Here is a 20,567-nt window from a genome sequence, read left to right as displayed (position 1 = left end):
TTAGTGCTTGCAATTCGTAGTGTGAACTAAGCCATACACTGGTTAAAGCGGACTCAAACCAAACATTTTTTTAATTCAAAATATTTAGTTGCACCACTCTGACACATACAAAGATAAATACTCCTTCAAGCCTGTGAGCATTTCAGTGCATGCTTTTCACCCTTCTCTTTTCATAACTAGGGTTATACAGGTGGCAGCCATTAGCAATTCCTCCTTTTCTGGACACCATCTACTCCACCAGTTTGCCGGATTCTGTCCCGGCAATATGAAAGGATGGGAGGGGTTCCTCCAATAAATGTAAAATATTTTATATTTGTCATCATGCAGCTGAAAAAAGGCTGCTATTTATTATAATTTAGAAAATTGATTTTATTTCTGAAACCTTGTATTTTTAATTTGAGTCCACTTTAAGTTCTAATGTGAATTTCCATGCAGGACAATGCATGTGACTTTGAGAATTGTGAACTCTGCCTGAGGATATTGTGTCTTCTGCAAAAAAAAAACAGCGGTAAGAATGATACAGGTTGAGTGAGGTTCCAATGTCTATATGCCAGTCTCCCCAGCTATCATACTGGTATTTTGTCTTCAGTGCAATCCCACCCAGGACAGGCAGGCAGCCATTGAGGTCCCACCCGGGACAGGCAGGCAGCCATTGAGGTCCCAACCGGGACAGGCAGGCAGCCATTGAGGTCCCACCTGGGACAGGCAGGCAGCCATTGAGGTCTCACCCGGGACAGGCAGGCAGCCATTGAGGTCCCACACGGGACAGGCAGGCAGCCATTGAGGTCCCACACGGGACAGGCAGGCAGCCATTGAGGTCCCACACGGGACAGGCAGGCAGCCATTGAGGTCTCACACGGGATAGGCAGGCAGCCATTGAGGTCTCACACGGGATAGTCAGGCAGGCAGCCATTGAGGTCTCACACAGGATAGGCAGGCAGCCATTGAGGTCCCAACCGGGATAGGCAGGCAGCCATTGGAGGTCCCAACCGGGACAGGCAGGCAGCCATTGAGGTCCCACCCGGGACAGGCAGGCAGCCATTGAGGTCCCACCCGGGACAGGCAGGCAGCCATTGAGGTCCCACCCGGGACAGGCAGGCAGCCATTGAGGTCCCACCAGGGACAGGCAGTCAGCCAGCAGAGTGCCACCTGCATCAAGCAGTCAGAACACCTCATCTGCATAATAGTTGTGGAGAAGTGTAGCTAACAAGGCAAATGGCACTATTTAGCCATGCATGTAAATAAGCGGCCGGGAAATTTGGGACGGGGAAAGCTGAAAAAACTGTTCACCCTGGTCCTGCTAATGTTCCAGCGGCTTTAATTGCCATTCCCCCTCCAGGCCCCCATTCAGGGCTCGTTTCCACTATCGCGAATCTGCATGCGTCCAACGCAGACTCTTTAATAACAAAAACAGGTTAATCTTTATTAACCTGTTTCCAAAGTGCTATTCATGACTTACCGTATATACTCGCAAGCAAGCCGAATTTTTCACCCCCCAAAAGTTGAGGGGTCGGCTTGCTTGCGAGTCATGGGTAGGCGCTGCCCCTCCCCGCTCCCCCCGCGGCCGCCGCTGCTATTACCTTAGGCGGCGCCGCTTTCTCTATCCCCGTCCTGCTCCGATAACTAACTCATTCACAGCAGCGCGCCCCTCGCTGCTGTGATGACGGAGGAAACCATAGAGAGCGGCTTCCTGTAGCGGCGATGCCGTTACTATGGGAACCGCTCTCTATGGTTTCCTCCGTCATCACAGCAGCGAGGGGCGCGCTGCTGTGAATTAGTTAGTTATCGGAGCAGGACGGGGATAGAGGAAGCGGCGCCGCCTAAGGTAATAGCAGCGGCGGCCTCAGGGGGAGCGGGGAGGGGAACCACCTACCCACCCACCTACCCATACTGGGGCACTATGCTAGCTATACTGGGGCACTATGCTAGCTATACTGAGCACTATACAAGCTATAATGGGGCACTATACTAGCTATAATGGGGCACTATACTGGCTATACTGAGCACTATACTAGCTATACTGAGCACTATACTAGCTATACTGAGCACTATACTAGCTATACTGACCACTATACTAGCTATACTGAGCACTATACTAGCTATACTGGGGCACTATGCTAGCTATACTGAGCACTATACTAGCTATACTGAGCACTATACTAGCTAAACTGGGGCACTATACTAGCTAAACTGGGGCACTATACTAGCTATACTGAGCACTATACTAGCTATACTGAGCACTATACTAGCTATACTGAGCACTATACTAGCTATACTGAGCACTATACTGAGCACTATACTAGCTAAACTGGGGCACTATACTAGCTATACTGAGCACTATACTAGCTATACTGAGCACTATACTAGCTAAACTGGGGCACTTTACTAGCTATACTGGGCACTATACTAGCTATACTGAGCACTATACTAGCTATACTGGCTATACTGAGCACTATACTAGCTAAACTGGGGCACTTTACTAGCTATACTGGGCACTATACTAACGATACTGGGCACTATACTAGCTATACTGGGACACACTAGGGGAATAAGGCGGCCAGCATTTCCTACCCCCGGCTTATATGGGGGTCAATCATTTTTCCCTGTTTTTTCAGGTGAAAGTTGGGGGGGTCGGCTTACATGCGGGTCGGCTTGCTTGCGAGTATATACGGTAATTATAAATAAGCAGAGGGTTTATGAGTGTAAAAATAATTATTCAGATGAGCTCCTGTGGCTCCACCACCCCCCCTAAATTAAAAAAAAAAAAAAAGCTACAGAAGCCAAAATTGAGGTTAGAAATTTCATCAAAATTTTAATGAAAATAAAATTCATAATCTCTCCAAAACTCAAGCATGGGTGTCCTGAGCCGATTCCAATTTTCTGTTTGGTCTCTACTGTCTACCTGCTAGTTCATCAAACCTCTATTCACTAACCTAATACTGAGGGCTCGTTTCCACTATCGCGAATCCGCATGCGTCCAACGCATGCGGATTCGCACATGTAATGCAAGTGGGTGGGCCTGTTTCCACTGTAGCGTTGTTGAGGTGCGTTTTTTTCAGGGGTGAAAAACGCACAAAAGAGCCACAGAATTCGCCTGCGAGTGGAATGCATGCAAATCGCCGCTAATGTATATGAATTCGCATAGGTACCAATGTAACTTCAAACAGGCAGTGACATGGTTAAATTCGCATATACCCTCACCTATGCGAATTTGCATGCGAATTCGCGGCAAAAAACGCGAAAAAATTTGCATCCGCATGCTATTTCATCAGCGGTGGAATCCAGATGATTCTGCACCGCAATAGTGGAAACGAGCCCTCAATCAGGAACAAGACTCAATTCACCTTCCAGCTATTGCTGGCAGGCGAATTACGCTGTTTTTATCGTAATTTGGGCTGTCTTATGTCAGTGCCCAAATTACTGTCTGAGCGCCAGAGGAACAGCACCCCATAGGTAAGTAGTGCAGCCCCAACTCCGCCCACTGACACAATCCATTACTAACCTTCCTTATAAGGAGGTTTATTTACCCCAAAAATTCCTGGTGCTCAATGGTGGCCAGAGATACTCTGCCCCCAAGTGGTTAATAGCTGGTAGATGGTTAATGATTGGCTGAATATTACCTCAGTCACATTGTAAGCATGCTGAATTTCCAGCTTATCTCTAGCAGCAATTAGGCTGGGTTCACATATGACATAGCATGAAAAAGTAGCATTTTAGGAGGGTGCGTTTGCGGTTTTCTTTTGCATTTTTACTGCGTTTCAAAAAATTTTTACGCAGATGCGTTTTGTGTGCGTTTTAATGCGTTAGAGGTTCACAAAATGCATATGCTTTTTTATTTATTTATGCAAATCACTAGGAAGACAACAGGAAGCAGAAACATCAGAGAGCTTTACTTTTTAATTAAAAACGCATTTAAAAAAAAAAAAAAGGCATGAAAAACGCAATGCATATGCATTACCATAGACTTTCATTATGTGCATTTTGGCAGCCAGCCTGCAGATTATGCAACACTACCAGCGTTTGCGAAACGCATACTGTACAAACGCAGCTTCTTCTGCGTCCCATAGACTAACATTGCTGCATAAAACGCAGCGTTTCCCGCTACGCTAGCATTTCTGCTGTGTGTGCAACCAGCCTCAATGGCATTTACAAAAATAGAAGTCAGAATATTATAAGAAGTCCTCGTGGTTTTCATGCACAGACTGCTGATTGAACAGCCGAGATGGTCAATGAGAAGCAAATAACTTAGACATGCATGCATATTTTATGCAGCTCAAAGTTAAAATAAATAAGATAAACAATTGAATTGATCCCCCTACTCCTAAAAATGACTTTTTTTTTTTTTTTAGGTATCACGTGGCAGTCTATTAGGCCTCTTTCACATTACATTGCGTGCAGGAGCCGTTCTCCTGCACGCGTTGAATAGGCTGTGGTGTGTTGTCAGGAATCTGCGGTGCGACGCTGAATAGCGGCGGTATTAGTTAATTAACCCGACGAGAAAACACAGATTCATGACGATAAAATGCTCCTGGTTGGGTAGTACCGCAACGCATGGAAACGCAGCGTCTGGTGTGAAAGGTAAAATGAAATTCTACGGACTTTCATTTTACCTTGGTCAACGCAAAAGTTTCGACTTTGCGTTGAAATGCTGAAAAATGGCTGTAGTGTGAAAGAGCCCTTAAAAGGACAACTGAAGTGAGAAGAATATGGAGGCTGCCATATTTATTTCCTTTTATTTCCAGTTGCATGGCAGCCCTGCTGATGTATTTGGCTGCAGTAGCGTCTGAATCACACCAGCAACAAGCATACAGCTAATCTTGTCAAATCTGACAATGTCTGAAACACTTGGTCTGCATATGCTTGTTCAGGGTCTATGGCTAAAAGTATTAGAGGCAAAGGATCATCAGGATAGCCAGGCAATTGGTATTGTTTAAAAGTAAATAAATATGTCAGCCTCCATATACCTCTCATTACAGTTGTCCTTTAAGTGTCTCACAGTGAAAATACATGAACTATTGACCATTTTCTCTCCCCTGCCCTCAGAAGTTGTTTTCTACCAGGAAAACTGTAATTGCTGATCAGCTGCAGCACAGCAGCCCGGAGTCTCGTTGCAAATGCTTTTCTGCAAGATTGCAGAAAAGCATTTGTCTGCTTTCAGGGGCACTTCCCAGCGGTTTTCATCCTGATAGTACCGGCGGCTGTCCATGCGTCTGAATGAATGGCGTTTAAGCAACAAGCACCGCAGCCGTCGTTTACCATCGCAGGACCGTTCGTGTGAACTAGCCCTTACTAAATTCCTGACAAGGTACCGACAAGAGAAAAGCTGTCACTTGCATGCCTGAAAATTAACTCTTTCAGGCAGCAAAATAAAACAAGTAAAACAGCCTGGTTATTGATATGTTTTGCACTGTACATACACATGCTTCTCTCATGTCACCTCAGGTATACTATAAAACTAGCCAACGGTTGGCTTAATCCCAAGCTGCACACAATAATAATACTACTTTTTCCCACTGCCCACACATCAGCGACATCACTGCTACTGACCGTACGTAGTTTTTACGTTATTTAGCTTATGATGATGATGGTCAGTGCTAAAACACCACATTCCGGCGGCAGAACAAAGGTTTTATAACCCACAAAATCCTAGGGCAAAAATCCACGAAAGTTGTGGATTTTTCTGCCCGGGGAGGCAGAGCTTAGTGCTGTAGCTCTGCATCCATTCGCGTCAATCCACCGCTGATCGCCGACTCTTCCTGCCCCTCTCAGTGAAAGAAGATTTGGAGAGGCGGGGATTGACATGAGTAGAGCCAGAGCTGCAGCCCTAAGCTCTGCCTCTACCAGGAAGCGCTCCCTGTTTTTTGCCCCAGGGATTTGGGGGTTGTAAAACCCTTGTTCTGCCGTGTTTTAGCACTGACCATTATCTTTAAACAACAGGTACAAACTAGTTTTTAAAATGGCTTCAGACTCTCTTTAATAACAAAAACAGGTTAATCATTATTAACCTGTTTGCAAAGTGCTATTCATGACTTAATTATAAATAAGCAGAGGGTTTATGAGTGTAAAAATAATTATTCAGATGAGCTCCTGTGGCTCCCCCCCTCAAAAAAAATAAAATAAACTGCAGAAGCGAAAATTGAGGTTAGAAATTTCATCAAAATTTTAATGAAAATAAAATTCATAATCTCTCCAAAACTCAAGCATGGGTGTCCTGAGCCGATTCCAATTTTCTGTTTGGTCTCTACTGTCTACCTGCTAGTTCATCAATCTTCTATTCACTAACCTAATACTGAGACTGTTCCAGATTTCTGGATGCAATTTCCATTCATAACAGAAGGTCTATTTTTGTCACTAAAGTTTAACATTTTAAGGCCTCCATTTACTGAGTAGCTGGGATTGGGAAATGAAGGGGAGGGGCCATCTTGCAGATCCCTCCTCCTACCTGTACAATATTTCCGTAGTGTTTCTCAACAACATACCCGGGCAGGTCCATTTGAAATACCTATAAACTTTTAAAGTTTATGTCTGAGCTGACATCAACTTTACTATAGCTATAATTTGATTTATTATTCTATATTCCTGTTCTTCATACTCCAGTGCATATTAATTAAAGAATGTCCTTTATTCAAGTAAAGACGAGCCCTTGTCACAGCTGCGTCCATTTTCCCTCTTCGGTGGCGTATCTCAGGTTACCTCGGACTGGGTCGCACTGTAGTCCATGGCGACACCCACATTAATTGCGAGGTGGAGGGGGTTTGAAGAATCCGATTTTTCGGAAGTACCTGACCAGCAAAGGAACAGACACAACCGTGATGGTCATTCGGAGCGGTGCAAAGACTTTATGGATGGCGTACGCCAACACGAAGGTACTGGTGCCGGCCGCCAGCTTGGACTGGACCACCGATTCACTCACGCCAAGCTTCAGAAGCAACGCAGGGACATCCAGGCCGCTGTTGGGAGAGTCGCAGGGGAATAAGGTGTAAGTGAAATACCATAATAGCAAACCACACAACAGCCAGGCTTATGTATTTACAGAGTCCACAACAGCCTATCAGAAACGAGACCCGCCTGACAGAATCTGCAAGTCTGAATCTGATTGGTGGCAGTGAACTACATATATAGGAGTAATTTACAAACCAAGAACTATAGCTTTATTATAACGTTGCATCATACAGTCACAGTTGCAGTTTATAAACCACACTGTCTTTTAAGCTATAAAACAAAACAGAAATAATGACTCTGAACTTTCCTGCAGTAAAACCTTATCACAAGCTGTCTCTCTCACTGTTTCTCAGCTGTTTGAGTGCTTCAGAAAACAGGTCATTAAAACTAATGTTTTATTTCTTTGGGCAGCATTCACAAAGCTTAGGTGGCTAAAAAAAAAAACATGTTTGGGAAATTACTGAATGCGGTATTTTTCCTTTTTTTTTTCAGTATTCATAAAGACTTTCAAAGGTGCAGTAGAAGTTCAGTAATTTACTGAATAAGACCTGTGCGGTAACAGGTACATGCTGTTCTCCCACAGACGGCATTACAGTAGCAAAAAGGCATCCCCAGAATCTTTTGACACCAAAGGAAGGGTCAGACCTGTAACATGTAGTGTGTCTAAGCTCAATAAATACAAACGCAAGTATGATGCCAGTGGAGTGCCTTTTTTCTACTTTATTGGAGTTACCCCAAGAATCCCCATGTACATGTTATAATAATGCTTGTTCTACTCACTCTGAATCTATTAGCCTTTATTAACATTTTATGTTCATAGCTTGTGTTTAGATGAACTCTCAATAAACATTAAAGATGCCATGCTTAGAGGATTTCACAACTAGCTCCTCGGCATCTTCAAACAGCAACCTAAAGGGTTAAACGTATGAAGGGCTGCAGGGGAAATCTCTTTTGTGCGAGCTCTCCTCCACTGCTTTGGGGTTAGAGGTATAAGAGGGAGTAGCAGGAGAGAGAGGCTGTTCCTATTGGCTCTCTGCTCCTGTCAATAATGGGATATCTCGCAGGGAAGGCATTCGAAGCTGGAGGAAGCTGGTTTTCGCCACATCAAAGCTGCCGGTAATTACAGAGCATTTTACTAGGCTTTACCGCATGCTCTAATCTTTGTGAATTGACATGTAATTTAACTTAGGGCGCGTTTCCACTTGAGCGGAAACCGCCGCGAATCCGCAGAGTTTCCCCGCAGGTGAATAGTGCGGGGAAACTCTGCCATAGGGTGCAATGATAACGCCGGCTGAATTGCTACCGCTAGCGATTCGGCCGGCTTTTTCATCCGAATCGGCGCGGGAGGCTGCGGATCCCATAGCCGTGCATGGCACGGCTGATGGGATTCGTCTGCTTTCCCCGCAGACCCACAAGAGCCGGCGCGCGTCTCGCAGACGCGCGCCGCTCAAGTGGAATCGCGCCCTTACTGCTTTGTAATTTCTGCTTGCTATACGGTAACAGCCTTGATGAATTGACATTTCACTAAATGATCTGTAAAATCAGCTGTTTTCAGCATTACCCCATGCGGCAATGCTTTGTTAATGCTGGCCATGGTCTCAGAAGTTTATTTTAACTTCAGCCTTGGTTTAAGCCTAAGACCTCTTTCACAGTGCGACGTTAAAGCGGAATATAACCCTGCATTTCAACTTTGCTCTAAAACATTATTTACAGCATATTATATGCAACCAGCATTTTTTTTTTTAATTAGACCAGCATTGGAAGGGTTACACACAGAGCTTTAAAGTTCCTGGAGAGAACTGCTCCCTGCAGCTGAAGTTTAGACAGATACATTTAAGCAAAACAAAATGTAACAACTGTGGAATGTGACTCACTCTCTCTGACTGTGCAGGAGCTGGAAGACAGCCAAAGAGTGTAACATTCCTCACTTGTTACATTTTGTTTAGTTAAATGTATCTATCTAAACTTCGGATGCCTCTGCATTTCTCTCCAAGAACTTTAAAGCTCTGTGTGTAACCCTTCCAATGCTGGTCTAGTAAAAAAAAAATGCTGGTTGCATATCATATGCTGTAAATAATGTTTTAGAGCAAAGTTGAAATGCAGGGTTATATTCCGCTTTAAAGTTGCACGTTAAAATAGCATTTAACGCAGAATAACTCACTGCAATAAAAAATAAATGCCAAGGCCGAAGGAAAATACACTATCCTTCTCCTCCTGGACCTCTCTTCAGCATTCGACAATGTTGACCATTCCCTGCTTCTCCAATCCCTGCAATCTGTGGGTATCCAAAACCTTGCCCTAGCATGGCTCTCCTCCTACCTCTCAAATCACTCCTTTAAGACCTCCTTCAATGGTTCCTCCTCAACATCCATCCCCCTTTCAGTTGGGATCCCCCAAGGCTCTGTTCTTGGTCCCCTGCTGTTCTCAATTTACACCGCCTCCATCGGAAATCTCATCTCGGAAAACTCATCTCCTTTCTGGGTTTCAACTATCACCTATATGCAGATGACACCCAGATTTACCTCCATGCCACCGACCTCTCCACCACCACCATGGAGAAGGTATCCTCCTGCCTCTCGGCTATCTCATCCTGGATGTCTGCCAGGTTCCTAAAGTTAAACCTGGATAAGACTGAACTCCTAATCTTCCCACCCCGTGCTGTTTCAACCCCCACAGACCTCTACGTCACTGTCAATGGCACAATCAATCGTCCAACCACACAAGCCCGCTGCCTGGGTGTCACCCTGGACTCAGCCCTCTCCTTCACCCCCCACATCCAAACCGTAGCTAGGGCCTGCAATTTCCATTTACGCAACAACTCCAAAATCCGGCCTTTCCTAATCCCAGAAGCTGCCAAACTCCTTGTCCATGCCCTCATCTCCCGCCTGGACTACTGCAACTCTCTCCTGTCAGGCCTTCCTCAAAACCGCATTGCTCCCCTACAATCCATTATGAACGCAGCAGCCAGACTAATTACTCCTCCTACCGCTCTGTCTCCACGACTCCTCTACGCAAATCCCTTCACTGGCTTCCAATTTGCTTCAGAATCCGCTTCAAGATCCTGTGTTTGGAATACAAATCGATACACAAGTCCTGCCCAACATACATCTCTGACCTGGTCAGCAGATATACACCTGGCCACCCACTTCGCTCCTCCAACAACCTCCTCCTAACCAACCCACGCATCTCGCACTCCCATGCACAACTACAGGACTTCACTAGAGCTGCCCTCCATCCTGTGGAACTCTCTCCCACTGCCCATCAGGCTTGCCCCCACCTTCAACATAGCACTCAAAACTCACCTCTTCAAGGAGGCCTATATCAACTCAACACTGCCCTAACCCTCTCTGCCAAGAACTTCTTGATGCACCCCCTCCTTTCGTGTCACCAACCCCTCCCTCTAGATTGTAAGCCTTTGGCAGGGCCCTCTCGCCTTGTGTATCATACTTGACATTGTGCACTTTACCCAGAATTATGGAACTTGTATTTTTACCACCACCACTCCAGTTTATGATCTGGCATTGTACTACTATCTGCATTGTGTGGTGTATCTTATTGCTTATTACCTGTATTTTTGTATCTATTGTCTATTACCTGTATTGTGCTGTCAACTGTTATCATTGTCTGTAATCCTATTTATTGTACAGCGCTGCGTAGTATGTTGGCGCTATATAAATCCAATAAATAACAATAATAATGCCCTATTCACAGTGCACACGTTGCGTTGGTGTCTAATGCTGCACGTTAAGTGAAAGTACTGCATGCTGTGTTATACACGTTATTAGCTGCGCTGGACTGTTTGCACATGCTCAGTAATGACTTGGAAGCATGCTTTTCATTGCCTGTATGCGCTACTGTATGCGATGATAACGGGGCATTAAGTTGCGTTACGACTTTTTGGGGGCACTGCGTAGTAATTTACGTTGCGACTTTAACGTTGCATCAAACCGCAACGTCCTGTGAAAGAGGCCTAACCGAATTTTCCATATTTGTTTTCAGGTGTGCGATTCAGCCACTACTGAGATCAGCAGGATGCCAGGCAACTGGTATCGTTTAAAAGGAAATAAATATGGCAGTCACCATATCCCTCTCACTTTAGGCGTCCTTTAAACCAGTTACAGTGGAGGCTTCCATTCTTTCTGACTCATTACAGAGTCTGCATGTGCTTTAGTGTAGCTCTCTCTATGTAAATCATGTACATCTCCTCATGGGGGATTCCAAAGGTTTCCTTTACATTCTGAAGTAACCCCTGTGAACAGGCGTGGCATGGTCCAACTGCCACAGTAGTGTGCAGCAAGTAGGCAGGCTGGCATTGTTGCATAGGTCCTGGCCAAAAAGTGCTTTTGAAAAGACTGAAAGAAACTTTCAGAATCCCCCATGAGGAGATGGACTAGTTTAAAACCTGCCTATTTATTGTTTGTGGGGAAGTTATATAAGTTCTATATTTTATCACTGTGTATGCACCTTATCTTTATTTTGCAGGTCTACAAATGATAACTTTAGCTCTACTACCGTTGATAATTCAGTAGTATTGAACACTGTAACTACTTCATTCACTTATTTTTGAGTTTGTCTTTGTATGTTTGGTTAGCAATGCAGGTTGTGGAGCGCTTGATAAAGGGTGGTTGGCCTGAAGAGGCATGCTGTTATCAGGGCTGGGACAAGGCTCTCCAGTACTAGAGGCAGAAAATCCACTTGCTCTGCCGTTGCTATGACAGCAGAGCTCTGTGAGGCGGTCAAGTGCCAATTTCATGGCTGCGATTTGCTCACAGTGATCACAGGGTCAGGATCCAATCCAATCGGCTCATGACCGACTCACGGAGCTCTGCTGTCGTAGCAACGGCAGAGCAAGTGGGTTGCAGTGGTGGGAGAGTGGCGCATTAGGCGGATCTGTGCATCCCAGTAATTGAAAGCTATGCTATGGCATGGATAACGAGATGGAAATGTTATGTAGCTTGGAAATTGGCCAATCAAATGCAGCCTAACTTTATGCATAAAATTTGCAACAACTCAAAATGATCAGAATCTCCCCATCCTTCCCCAGCAGCTATATGCCTGTGATGTATACTCACTTGGACACCAGCACATAGAATATCCCCAGCGACACCAACGATATCCCCACGTGGAATGCCACTGCCACGCCTCCGTATTCTTTAAAGACCCGCGTCAGCTGCTGCCTCTTACTTGGTTTATTTTCTCCGCTGTCAGCGGTTCCGCCGGTTTCCTTCACCAGTGGTTCAGAGGGACCCTATAGGGGGAAGACACATCATTATTTATAAGTCTGACCACATTACAAGCAAGGGGAGGGGGAAGAGGCAAGAGGGAGAGAAACACTGTGTGTTTGATACCTTATCTTAGCTGCTAAGCATTGCTGGAGACTAGAGCTTGCATTTTACTGAGGGGGGGGGGGGGGGGTTACAGCAAAGTCAAATCCTTCCATGCGGCCGGCAGAGTGCCAAAAGGAAGGTTATCTCGGAGGCCTGACCATCGAAGCAGCTAGCAATGTTGTCAGGGGATGGGCATTTAGCTGGCCAATGAGGGCAGCATGTTCCTGGGACTGGCAATGCCCGTGTGAAATGGGCCATACTTGTGTAGCCCTGAAAGATGCCCGATCTAGACCAGATCCACTTTTCAGTTTTGTTTCTCTTACAGCCTTTGGGCTGTGAGGGCAGATCTATTATTATTATTATGTTTTATTTACGGTATCTGGCGCCAGCATTGTTTGCTTGGTTATTCTTTGTGTTGTTGATATGGAAATATATATTCACTTATTTTCTGATCCTATTCTAAAAAGGAAGTTAAAGAGGAACCGTAACCAAGAATTGAACTTCATCCCAGTCAGTAGCAGATAACCCCTTTCCCTCGAGAAATCATTACCTTTTCTCAAATAGATCATTGGTGGGGGGTCTGTATCCACAAATGACTGCAGGAAAGGTTTTGGCTTTGAGTGTAGATTCACACTTGTATTAAAAACGCATCTGTGGCTCCACTTTTGGCCCGGATCAAAAACGGAGCCACAGATAACAATGTTAAAAATAGCAGCCTTCTTAACTGAAAAAAACGGATCCGCCTGAGTTCAGGGGGATCCGTTTTGAAAACCTGAATGGACAGTCCAGATTTGCAGGATTTTCCTGGACCACACATGGATCCGGATACACGAAGGGGTAGTGGCAGGCACTACCCCCCTCTACACAGGCAGCTTTGGACACAGAAACTGATCCAGCCTGTGGGTGGGGAGCGGCCCACCATGCTGGAGGGGGTAGCAGCCAGGACGGGGGTGGCAGCGGTCGGGGAGGGGGGGTCGCCCCCCTCACCTGGGTCCCCCATCCTTGCTCCTCCAGCTATTTGTGCAAAATTTGTTATTATGTAAAGGCAGCGAATGGGGAAGGCTACCTTCTCTTCTTACTTCTTCCGCTTGCCACGTCACTTCCTGCAATGCCGCCCTCCAAAGTACAGAGGGCAACATTGCAGGAAGTCAAGCGGCGAGCGGTGGAACGCATGGAGAGAAGGTAAGCGGCCCTGCTCGCTGCCTTAACATTAACAACTTTTGCGCTAATAGCTGGAGGGGACGGGGGACCCAAGTGAGGGAGACAACGGTCCCTGCCAACTGCCGTCACCCCCGTCCTGGCTGCTTCCCCCTCCAGTCCGGCGCCCCCAGCCCCCCTCCCCTGCGCATACAATTCCATGGACTGGAAACGTATGCTACAATTACACAAAACATAATAAAAACGGAGGAATTTTTTTTTTTTTTTTTACCAAACCAGATCCATTTCAAACGGATCCGATCTGTGCCAGACAAGTGTGGACCTAGCCTGAATGGAGTGTTGTCACCCAGCTGCAGCCTGGGAGTGGAATACAGTGCAGTGTGCAGGAATGGCTGTATCTGCAGAGGAAGGGTGTCAGCGCAGATGTCTCTGTCAGATATCTATTGCTGTGTGAGCAGAGGACATGCAGGGACAAGACTCAGCAGCAGATAACACCCAGACTCCATACAGTGACAGGTGCCAGCCGATCGCAGCCTCCGCATATCTCGCGGTTACTGCTCTTTTATCCAGCTTTGCCTAGTATCACTCTTCAGCCATCCCCTGTACAGATAGCCATACATCTAGCAATTTTGCTTTGATCGTTTAGGTGATTGACTTTATCGGGCTTCAGCGTGGTTGGTTGAAAGTTGGCCCACACACTACAAGCGAGATCCTACACAATTCTCCTTCACATACGATCTGAAAGATGTTGTGCCTCTATCCTCTGAAACCATAAAACGATTGTCGACTGAAATCATGTGAACAGTATTATTCTTGTACGACAGACCGATATCTTCCATTCTGCTCGATCAACGAAGTTGGTCGATCTGACATATCGGCTACTTTTCATTAATAAAGCGCACTAAGACAAAATAGGCTCTTGATGCAATAATATGATCGAATCGAATGATCGATCTTAGAGCAAAATCGCTAGATATATGACCACCTTACAGTGGACCTGAACTCTTGCATAGGACAGAAGGAAAGCATACAGAAATGCACCCTGTATGTATTTTGAGAGTTTAGCCTGTCTAATGCCCCCTTATTGGTGTCTAAGCACCGATATGTAATTTGATTCATCAGCTGTGTCAGCTGACTGCCTCGGCAGAGCAGCTAATTTGTAAACACAGGATGTTAAACATTTGTTTGCTTGCCTGAAAGTAGGATATAGACGCACTGCAGATGTATTGCAGGATTTGTATCAGCTGGAACAAAGAGATGCGTTTCTTTTAATGTTATTATGCTCTTGCTTAACTTTTAGAGCTGAGAGTTAGTTCTGAGTTCAGGTCCGCTTTAATAGCTTTCAGTGCCGCTGTTCTGTTCCAGTGAGGACTGGCATCTCCAACTCTATGCTCAGCTCTGGGTGGTAGAGGGGGTCTCTGCAGAGTTTCTCCCACCAGTCTGAGCCCCTACTACAGGGCTGCTGTAGATGTGATCACCCTTACCTCTCAGTGCAGCAAGTGAAGTGAGACAATCGATTAGCTCTGTCATGGTAACATTTTGGGTGGACTGACTATATGATCAGGAGTTAAAGAGAACCCGAGGTGTGTTTAAAGAATGTTATCTGCATACAGAGGCTGGATCTGCCTATACAGCCCAGCCTCTGTTGCTATCCCAAACCCCACTAAGGTCCCCCTGCACTCTGCAATCCCTCATAAATCACAGCCACGCTGTGAGGCTGTGTTTACATCTGTAGTGTCAGTCTCGGCTGCTCCCCCGCCTCCTGCATAGCTCCGGTCCCTGCCCCCATCCCTTCCCTCCAATCAGCAGGGAGGGAAGGGATGCAGGCGGGGACTGGCGTTCTGCAGGAGGCGGGGAGAGCAGCAGACTGACACTATAGAGATAAACACAGCCAGCTCTGACAAGCTGTTTGTCAGCAGCGTGGCTGGGACTTATGAGGTATTGCAGAGTGCAGGGAGACCTTAGGGGGGTTTGGGATAGCAACAGAGGCTGGGCTGTATAGGCAGATCCAGCCTCCGTATGCAGATAATATTCTTCAAACCCACCTCGGGTTCTCTTTAAAGACCCCAGAGTCCCTCAAACACCACCCACTGCCATATGCACATTATTATTAATAGTCTCACTAGCAAATATCCCACTCAGCAGCCATCACCCTTGAGCCACAATGCCTCCCTAATCTCAGCACTAACATCTCTCTGAATTGCCATTCCTGTCACCCCTCACCCCAGCCGTCACCCCTGTGTCTGTCACTCCTCACCCCCAGCTGTCAACCCTGTGTGCATGTCACCCCTCACCCCAGCCGTCACCCCTGTGTCCGTCACTCCTCACCCCCAGCTGTCACCCCTGTGTGCCTGTCACCCCTCACCCCCAGCTGTCACCCGTGTGCCTGTTGCCTGTCACCCCTCACCCCTGTGTGCCTGTCGCCCCTTGCCCCAGCTGTCACCCTTCAACTCTGTGTGCCTGTCACCCCTCACCCCAGCTGTCACCCCTCACTTCTGTGTGCCTGTCGCCCCAGCGGTCAGCCCTCATCTCTGTGTGCCTGTCGCCCCGGCTGTCACCCCTCACCCCTGTGTGCCTCTCACCCCTGTGTACCTGTCAACCCCAGCTGTCACGCCTCACCCCTGTGTGCACGTCACCCCTCACCGCTGTGTACCTGTCACCCCCAGCTGTCACCCCTCACCCCTGTGTGCCTGTCACCCCTCACCCCAGCTGTCACATCTCACCCGTGTGCCTGTCACCCCAGCTGTCACCTCTCACCCCGGTGTGCCTGTCACTCCTCACCCCCAGCTGTCACCCCCTGTGCCCCACTCCAGTCCGTGCTCGTCCCAGCCCGCTGTCCCCCGCTGATGTCTCCCTATAGTCGGCGCTCACCTGGCTCAGGGCTCGGATAGGCCGGGCTGTGACGCGGGGTGGAGGGAGGAGGAGGAGGGAAGGCCGCACAGCCCCGGCCTCTCCTGCACTGTACAGCCGTCCCGCACACACCAGTCCCCGTGCACCGCGCAGCGCCCATCCCCGGCACCCCGGGAGTAGGAGAAGAGCCATGCCGCCCTCACCATGCAGCACAGCACCGGGTGTGCACTGCAGAGTAACTTGCTTCCGCTGTACTGCGCCCCTCCTCTGTCCCCGCTATCTTCGCTGCCCCCTCCCTCTAATGCCACCCATCACTCCTCCTCCAACTAATACCATTACTATTCACTGCCATCATCTCCACTTCCCCCTCCTTCTAATGCCACCCATCTCTGCTGCCCCCTCCCTCTAATGCCACCCATCTCCACTGCCCCCTCCCTCTAATGCCACCTATCACTCCGCCTTCAACTAATAGCATTACTATTCACTGCCATCATCTCCACTTCCCCCTCCTTCTAATGCCACCCATCTCCGCTGCCCCCTCCCTCTAATGCCACGCATCTCCGCTGCCCCCTCCCTCTAATGCCACCCATCTCCGATGCCCCCTCCCTCTAATACCACCCATCTCCGCTGCCCCCTCCCTCTAATGCCACCCATCACTCCTCCTCCAACTAATACCATTACTATTCACTGCCATCATCTCCACTTCCCCCTCCCTCTAATGCCACCCATCTCCGCTGCCCCCTCCCTCTAATGCCACCCATCTCCGCTGTCCCCTCCCTCTAATGCCACCCATCTCCGCTGCCCCCTCCCTCTAATGCCACCCATCTCTGCTGCCCCCTCCCTCTAATGCCACCCATCTCCGCTGCCCCCTCCCTCTAATGCCACCCATCACTCCTCCTCCAACTAATACCATTACTATTCACTGCCATCATCTCCACTTCCCCCTCCTTCTAATGCCACCCATCTCCGCTGCCCCCTCCCTCTAATGCCACCCATCTCTGCTGCCCCCTCCCTCTAATGCCACCCATCTCCACTGCCCCCTCCCTCTAATGCCACCCATCTCCGCTGCCCCCTCCCTCTAATGCCACCCATCTCCGCTGCCCCCTCCCTCTAATGCCACCCATCTCCGCTGCCCCCTCCCTCTAATGCCACCCATCTCCGCTGCCCCCTCCCTCTAATGCCACCCATCTCCGCTGCCCCCTCCCTCTAATGCCACCCATCTCCACTGCCCCCTCCCTCTAATGTCACCCATCTCTGCTGCCCCCTCCCTCTAATGCCAGCCATCACTCCTCCTCCAACTAATACCATTACTATTCACTGCCATCATCTCTGTATTAGTCCAGTCAGTCCATACCTTTCACTGCATCTGTGACTGCACATTGTATTATACCTGGCATTCCCTTGAATGGATGGCAGACTTGTCCTCCATAACAGATTATCGTTAAAGGATTTCAAGTGTATTCGTCTCATCATTATACAGCAGGGCCTCAAAAGAGTCCTCCTGTGTTGTTATTTTTCGTCACTGCCTCCCTGAGTCTAGACTTGCATGTCGTGCCTGCTGCCTTCCTCGGATGTGTGGTGGTAGCTGTTTCTCAGGCTCCCACTCCGGACCGGAAGCGAATCCTGATTCCCGGCCCGTTACCCGTGGTCACCATGGTACTGAGAAAGTACCATGGAAATTTTATCACACAGTTGAATGAATGGCAGACTTGCCCTCCATAACAGATTGTCGTTGAAGGAACTAAACAGACAGCAGAAAAAGTAATAAAAAAAAAAAAAAGGTAAGCTTTAACAATGGTAGAGAAAGAAACATCGACAGTCTCAGCAGTGATGAACCCCTGGACTACGGGGTGCGCAGGCTTTACCTATGGCCAGAGCTGTCACAATTTGCCATCCAACTTCTGGCTTGCCATGCCTCAAGCGTCCTGTCAGAAAGGACCTTCAGCGCAGCTGGAAGCATTGTCAGTGAGAAGAGAAGTCGCCTAAGTCAAAAAACTGTTCAGTACTTCACCTTTATCAAAATGAATGAGGCATGGATCCCGGAGGGCTACTGCCTGCCCGAAGACTAAGTCAGTCCCCACACAGCATCTCTGCCTGCCTGCCGGCCGGCCTCTGCTGCTTGCCCCAAGACTAAGGCAGTCCCCACACACAGAATCTCTGTCTGCAGGCCGCTTGACTGCCTTTTCCGCCACCACCAACAGGGTCCAGGACTCCAGGTGGATTCCTGAATTTTTAAGGCCGCTAACAAAAAGAATAATACATTTCTGGTGCGTGTACATGCCTGCCTAATTTTTATAGCTGCACTGCGGATGGAACAACAAAACAAAAGACATGTACAAGTGTCAATTCCCCTTCGTGATCGTTACCTTGCCGCGGCGAAGGGGCTTGCGTATCATAATGAAGCAATGACCTATATAAGACCCAAGATAATAAGGTCGTTGCTTCATTGTGGACAGACCAAATTCGATCAGCTGGACAGTCACTGTTTTTCTGTCATTGAGCTACCTCAGCCCGACCATATGGGCTTGAAAACCGCCATGGCCTGCACTCTCGCCATCGTGCGCACCAGTCCAGCACGGCCATCACTACACAATCAGCTGTTTGTGGTGCGTTACACAGTGAGTTTGGTCTGTCAGTGTGAAGCAGTACACTAATTACACTACCTGATCCATGAATACACACGCAAGATGTTTTCAAGCACTTTATGCCTCCAATTTAGCAATGCAATGTGATTTCTGCCTTTAAAACGCTGCTCTGCGTCAAATCCGTAATTTTCCCCGGGACTTTTTGCATGTATTCCACTCCGCCATGCCCCCCTCCAGGTGTTAGACCCATTGAAACATCTTTTCCATCACTTTTGTGGCAATAATTAGTGTTTGAAGTTTTGAAAGTTCGCCTGCCCTTTGAAAACTTTCGCGGAAGTTCGAGGTTCGCGAACCAAAAATCGGAGGTTCGAGCCATCTCTAATTATCAATAACGGTTTATTCATTTTGTGAACTAATACAGGGTACAGGTGCCAGCCCAGTGCTAACCTGACATCATACCCTTTATACTGATAGGCTAAAGGATTCTGCATTCCAATTGGCCCCAGACAGTCACATGATGCCTCTAAACATAAAAGGATATAAACTGACTAGGGCTGAGAAAAGGTTAGCCAGCACCAGAGGCAGCAATACCAAAGGGCTCCCCACCTTCCTTCTTAGAATTGTGCTGGCCCCAGTATAGGTGGCAGATGTGCCCCCAGTATTAAGTAGACCCCCCCCCCCCCCCAGCATAGGCAGCCAGATGTTCCTCTAGTATTAGCAGAGCCGGGACAAGGTCCTCCCGCACCCAAGGCTGAGACACCAAAGTGCGCCCCTCCATTCCTCCCACCCCAGCCATCACACACTGATTGCTATTAGACTAATGCTTCATACACACTTGAGATAAAAGTCTTTGGAAAAGGCAAGATCACAGACCAATTTTACCCCATTCCATGTAGTATGAGAGCCATACTCTACACAGTCTATTCTATGGAGCTGCACTCCCCATCAGATAAAATCTTTGCAAGATGCTGCACACAAGCGTACATTTGAAATCGGCACCGGTAGACTTGGGCGCAGGATACAGCGGTATATAGCTGATCCTGCTTCTGCACAAGTCCGGGCCGATTTAATTACTATTCCCCCTTCAGGCCGACATGGATAGTGGGGGAATGAAATAATTCGGCTTCCAGCGATTGCTGGAGGCCGAATTATTATGTTTTTAAGCAACTTCGGCTCCGTCTTCTGACGAAGCCGACGTTACTCACTGAGCGCTTCAATAGGAATGATTCCTATTGAAGTCTATGGAGGCACCGGCTGCGCCCAAATCTAGCATCGCTGAAAAGCACTGCTCCGGCACACACAGATGCTGTACACACTCAAAAGATCATTATCTGCAAAAGATCTGTTCCTGCAAAAGATCCATTCCTGCAAAATGCATTCATAGTCTATGAGATCTGCAGATCCTCATACACACCTTGTTTAACAGACTTCATCTGCATATCTGGCAATCATCTGCAGATCTGAAAATCCATCCTGGTGGATCTGATCTGCAGATGATTGTCTGTTAAACCAAGTGTGTATGAGGATCTGCAGATATCATAGACTATGAATGTATTTTGCAGGAATGAATCTTTTGCAGGAACAGATCTTTTGCAGATAATGATCTTTTGAGTGTGTACGGGCATCTTTGTGTGCAGCATCTTGCAAAGATTTTACCTGATGGGAAGTTTAGCTCCATAGAATAGACTGTGTAGAGTATGGCTCT

The 20,567-nt window shown here is 47.6% G+C and overlaps 1 protein-coding gene across 1 annotated transcript; it reads right to left on the bottom strand.

The window, feature by feature from the left end:
* Positions 1-6,136: 6,136 nt before the first annotated feature.
* Positions 6,137-16,561, bottom strand: FAM210B (family with sequence similarity 210 member B). The gene is made up of 3 exons (XM_068262693.1): positions 16,299-16,561; positions 12,015-12,190; positions 6,137-6,950 (listed from the first exon to the last, which is right to left on the bottom strand). The coding sequence occupies exons 1-3, from the start codon at positions 16,467-16,469 to the stop codon at positions 6,734-6,736; spliced, it is 564 nt and encodes a 187-aa protein (XP_068118794.1). The 5' UTR covers positions 16,470-16,561; the 3' UTR covers positions 6,137-6,733.
* Between the last annotated feature and the right edge of the window lie 4,006 nt (positions 16,562-20,567).

Source organism: Hyperolius riggenbachi, chromosome 12, assembly GCF_040937935.1.
Source record: "Hyperolius riggenbachi isolate aHypRig1 chromosome 12, aHypRig1.pri, whole genome shotgun sequence".
NCBI lineage: Eukaryota > Metazoa > Chordata > Amphibia > Anura > Hyperoliidae > Hyperolius > Hyperolius riggenbachi.
This window is presented reverse-complemented; position numbering and strand designations above follow the sequence as displayed.

Coding starts and splice junctions, on each gene's coding strand:
- FAM210B (XM_068262693.1), bottom strand. CDS start 16,469: ATGGCTCTTCTCCTACTCCCGGGGTGCCGGGGATGGGCGCTGCGCGGT. Junction 12,191..16,298: donor CTATCCGAGCCCTGAGCCAG/GTGAGCGCCGAC, acceptor TTCCCCCTATAG/GGTCCCTCTGAACCACTGGT. Junction 6,951..12,014: donor TTCTATGTGCTGGTGTCCAA/GTGAGTATACAT, acceptor CTCTCCCAACAG/CGGCCTGGATGTCCCTGCGT.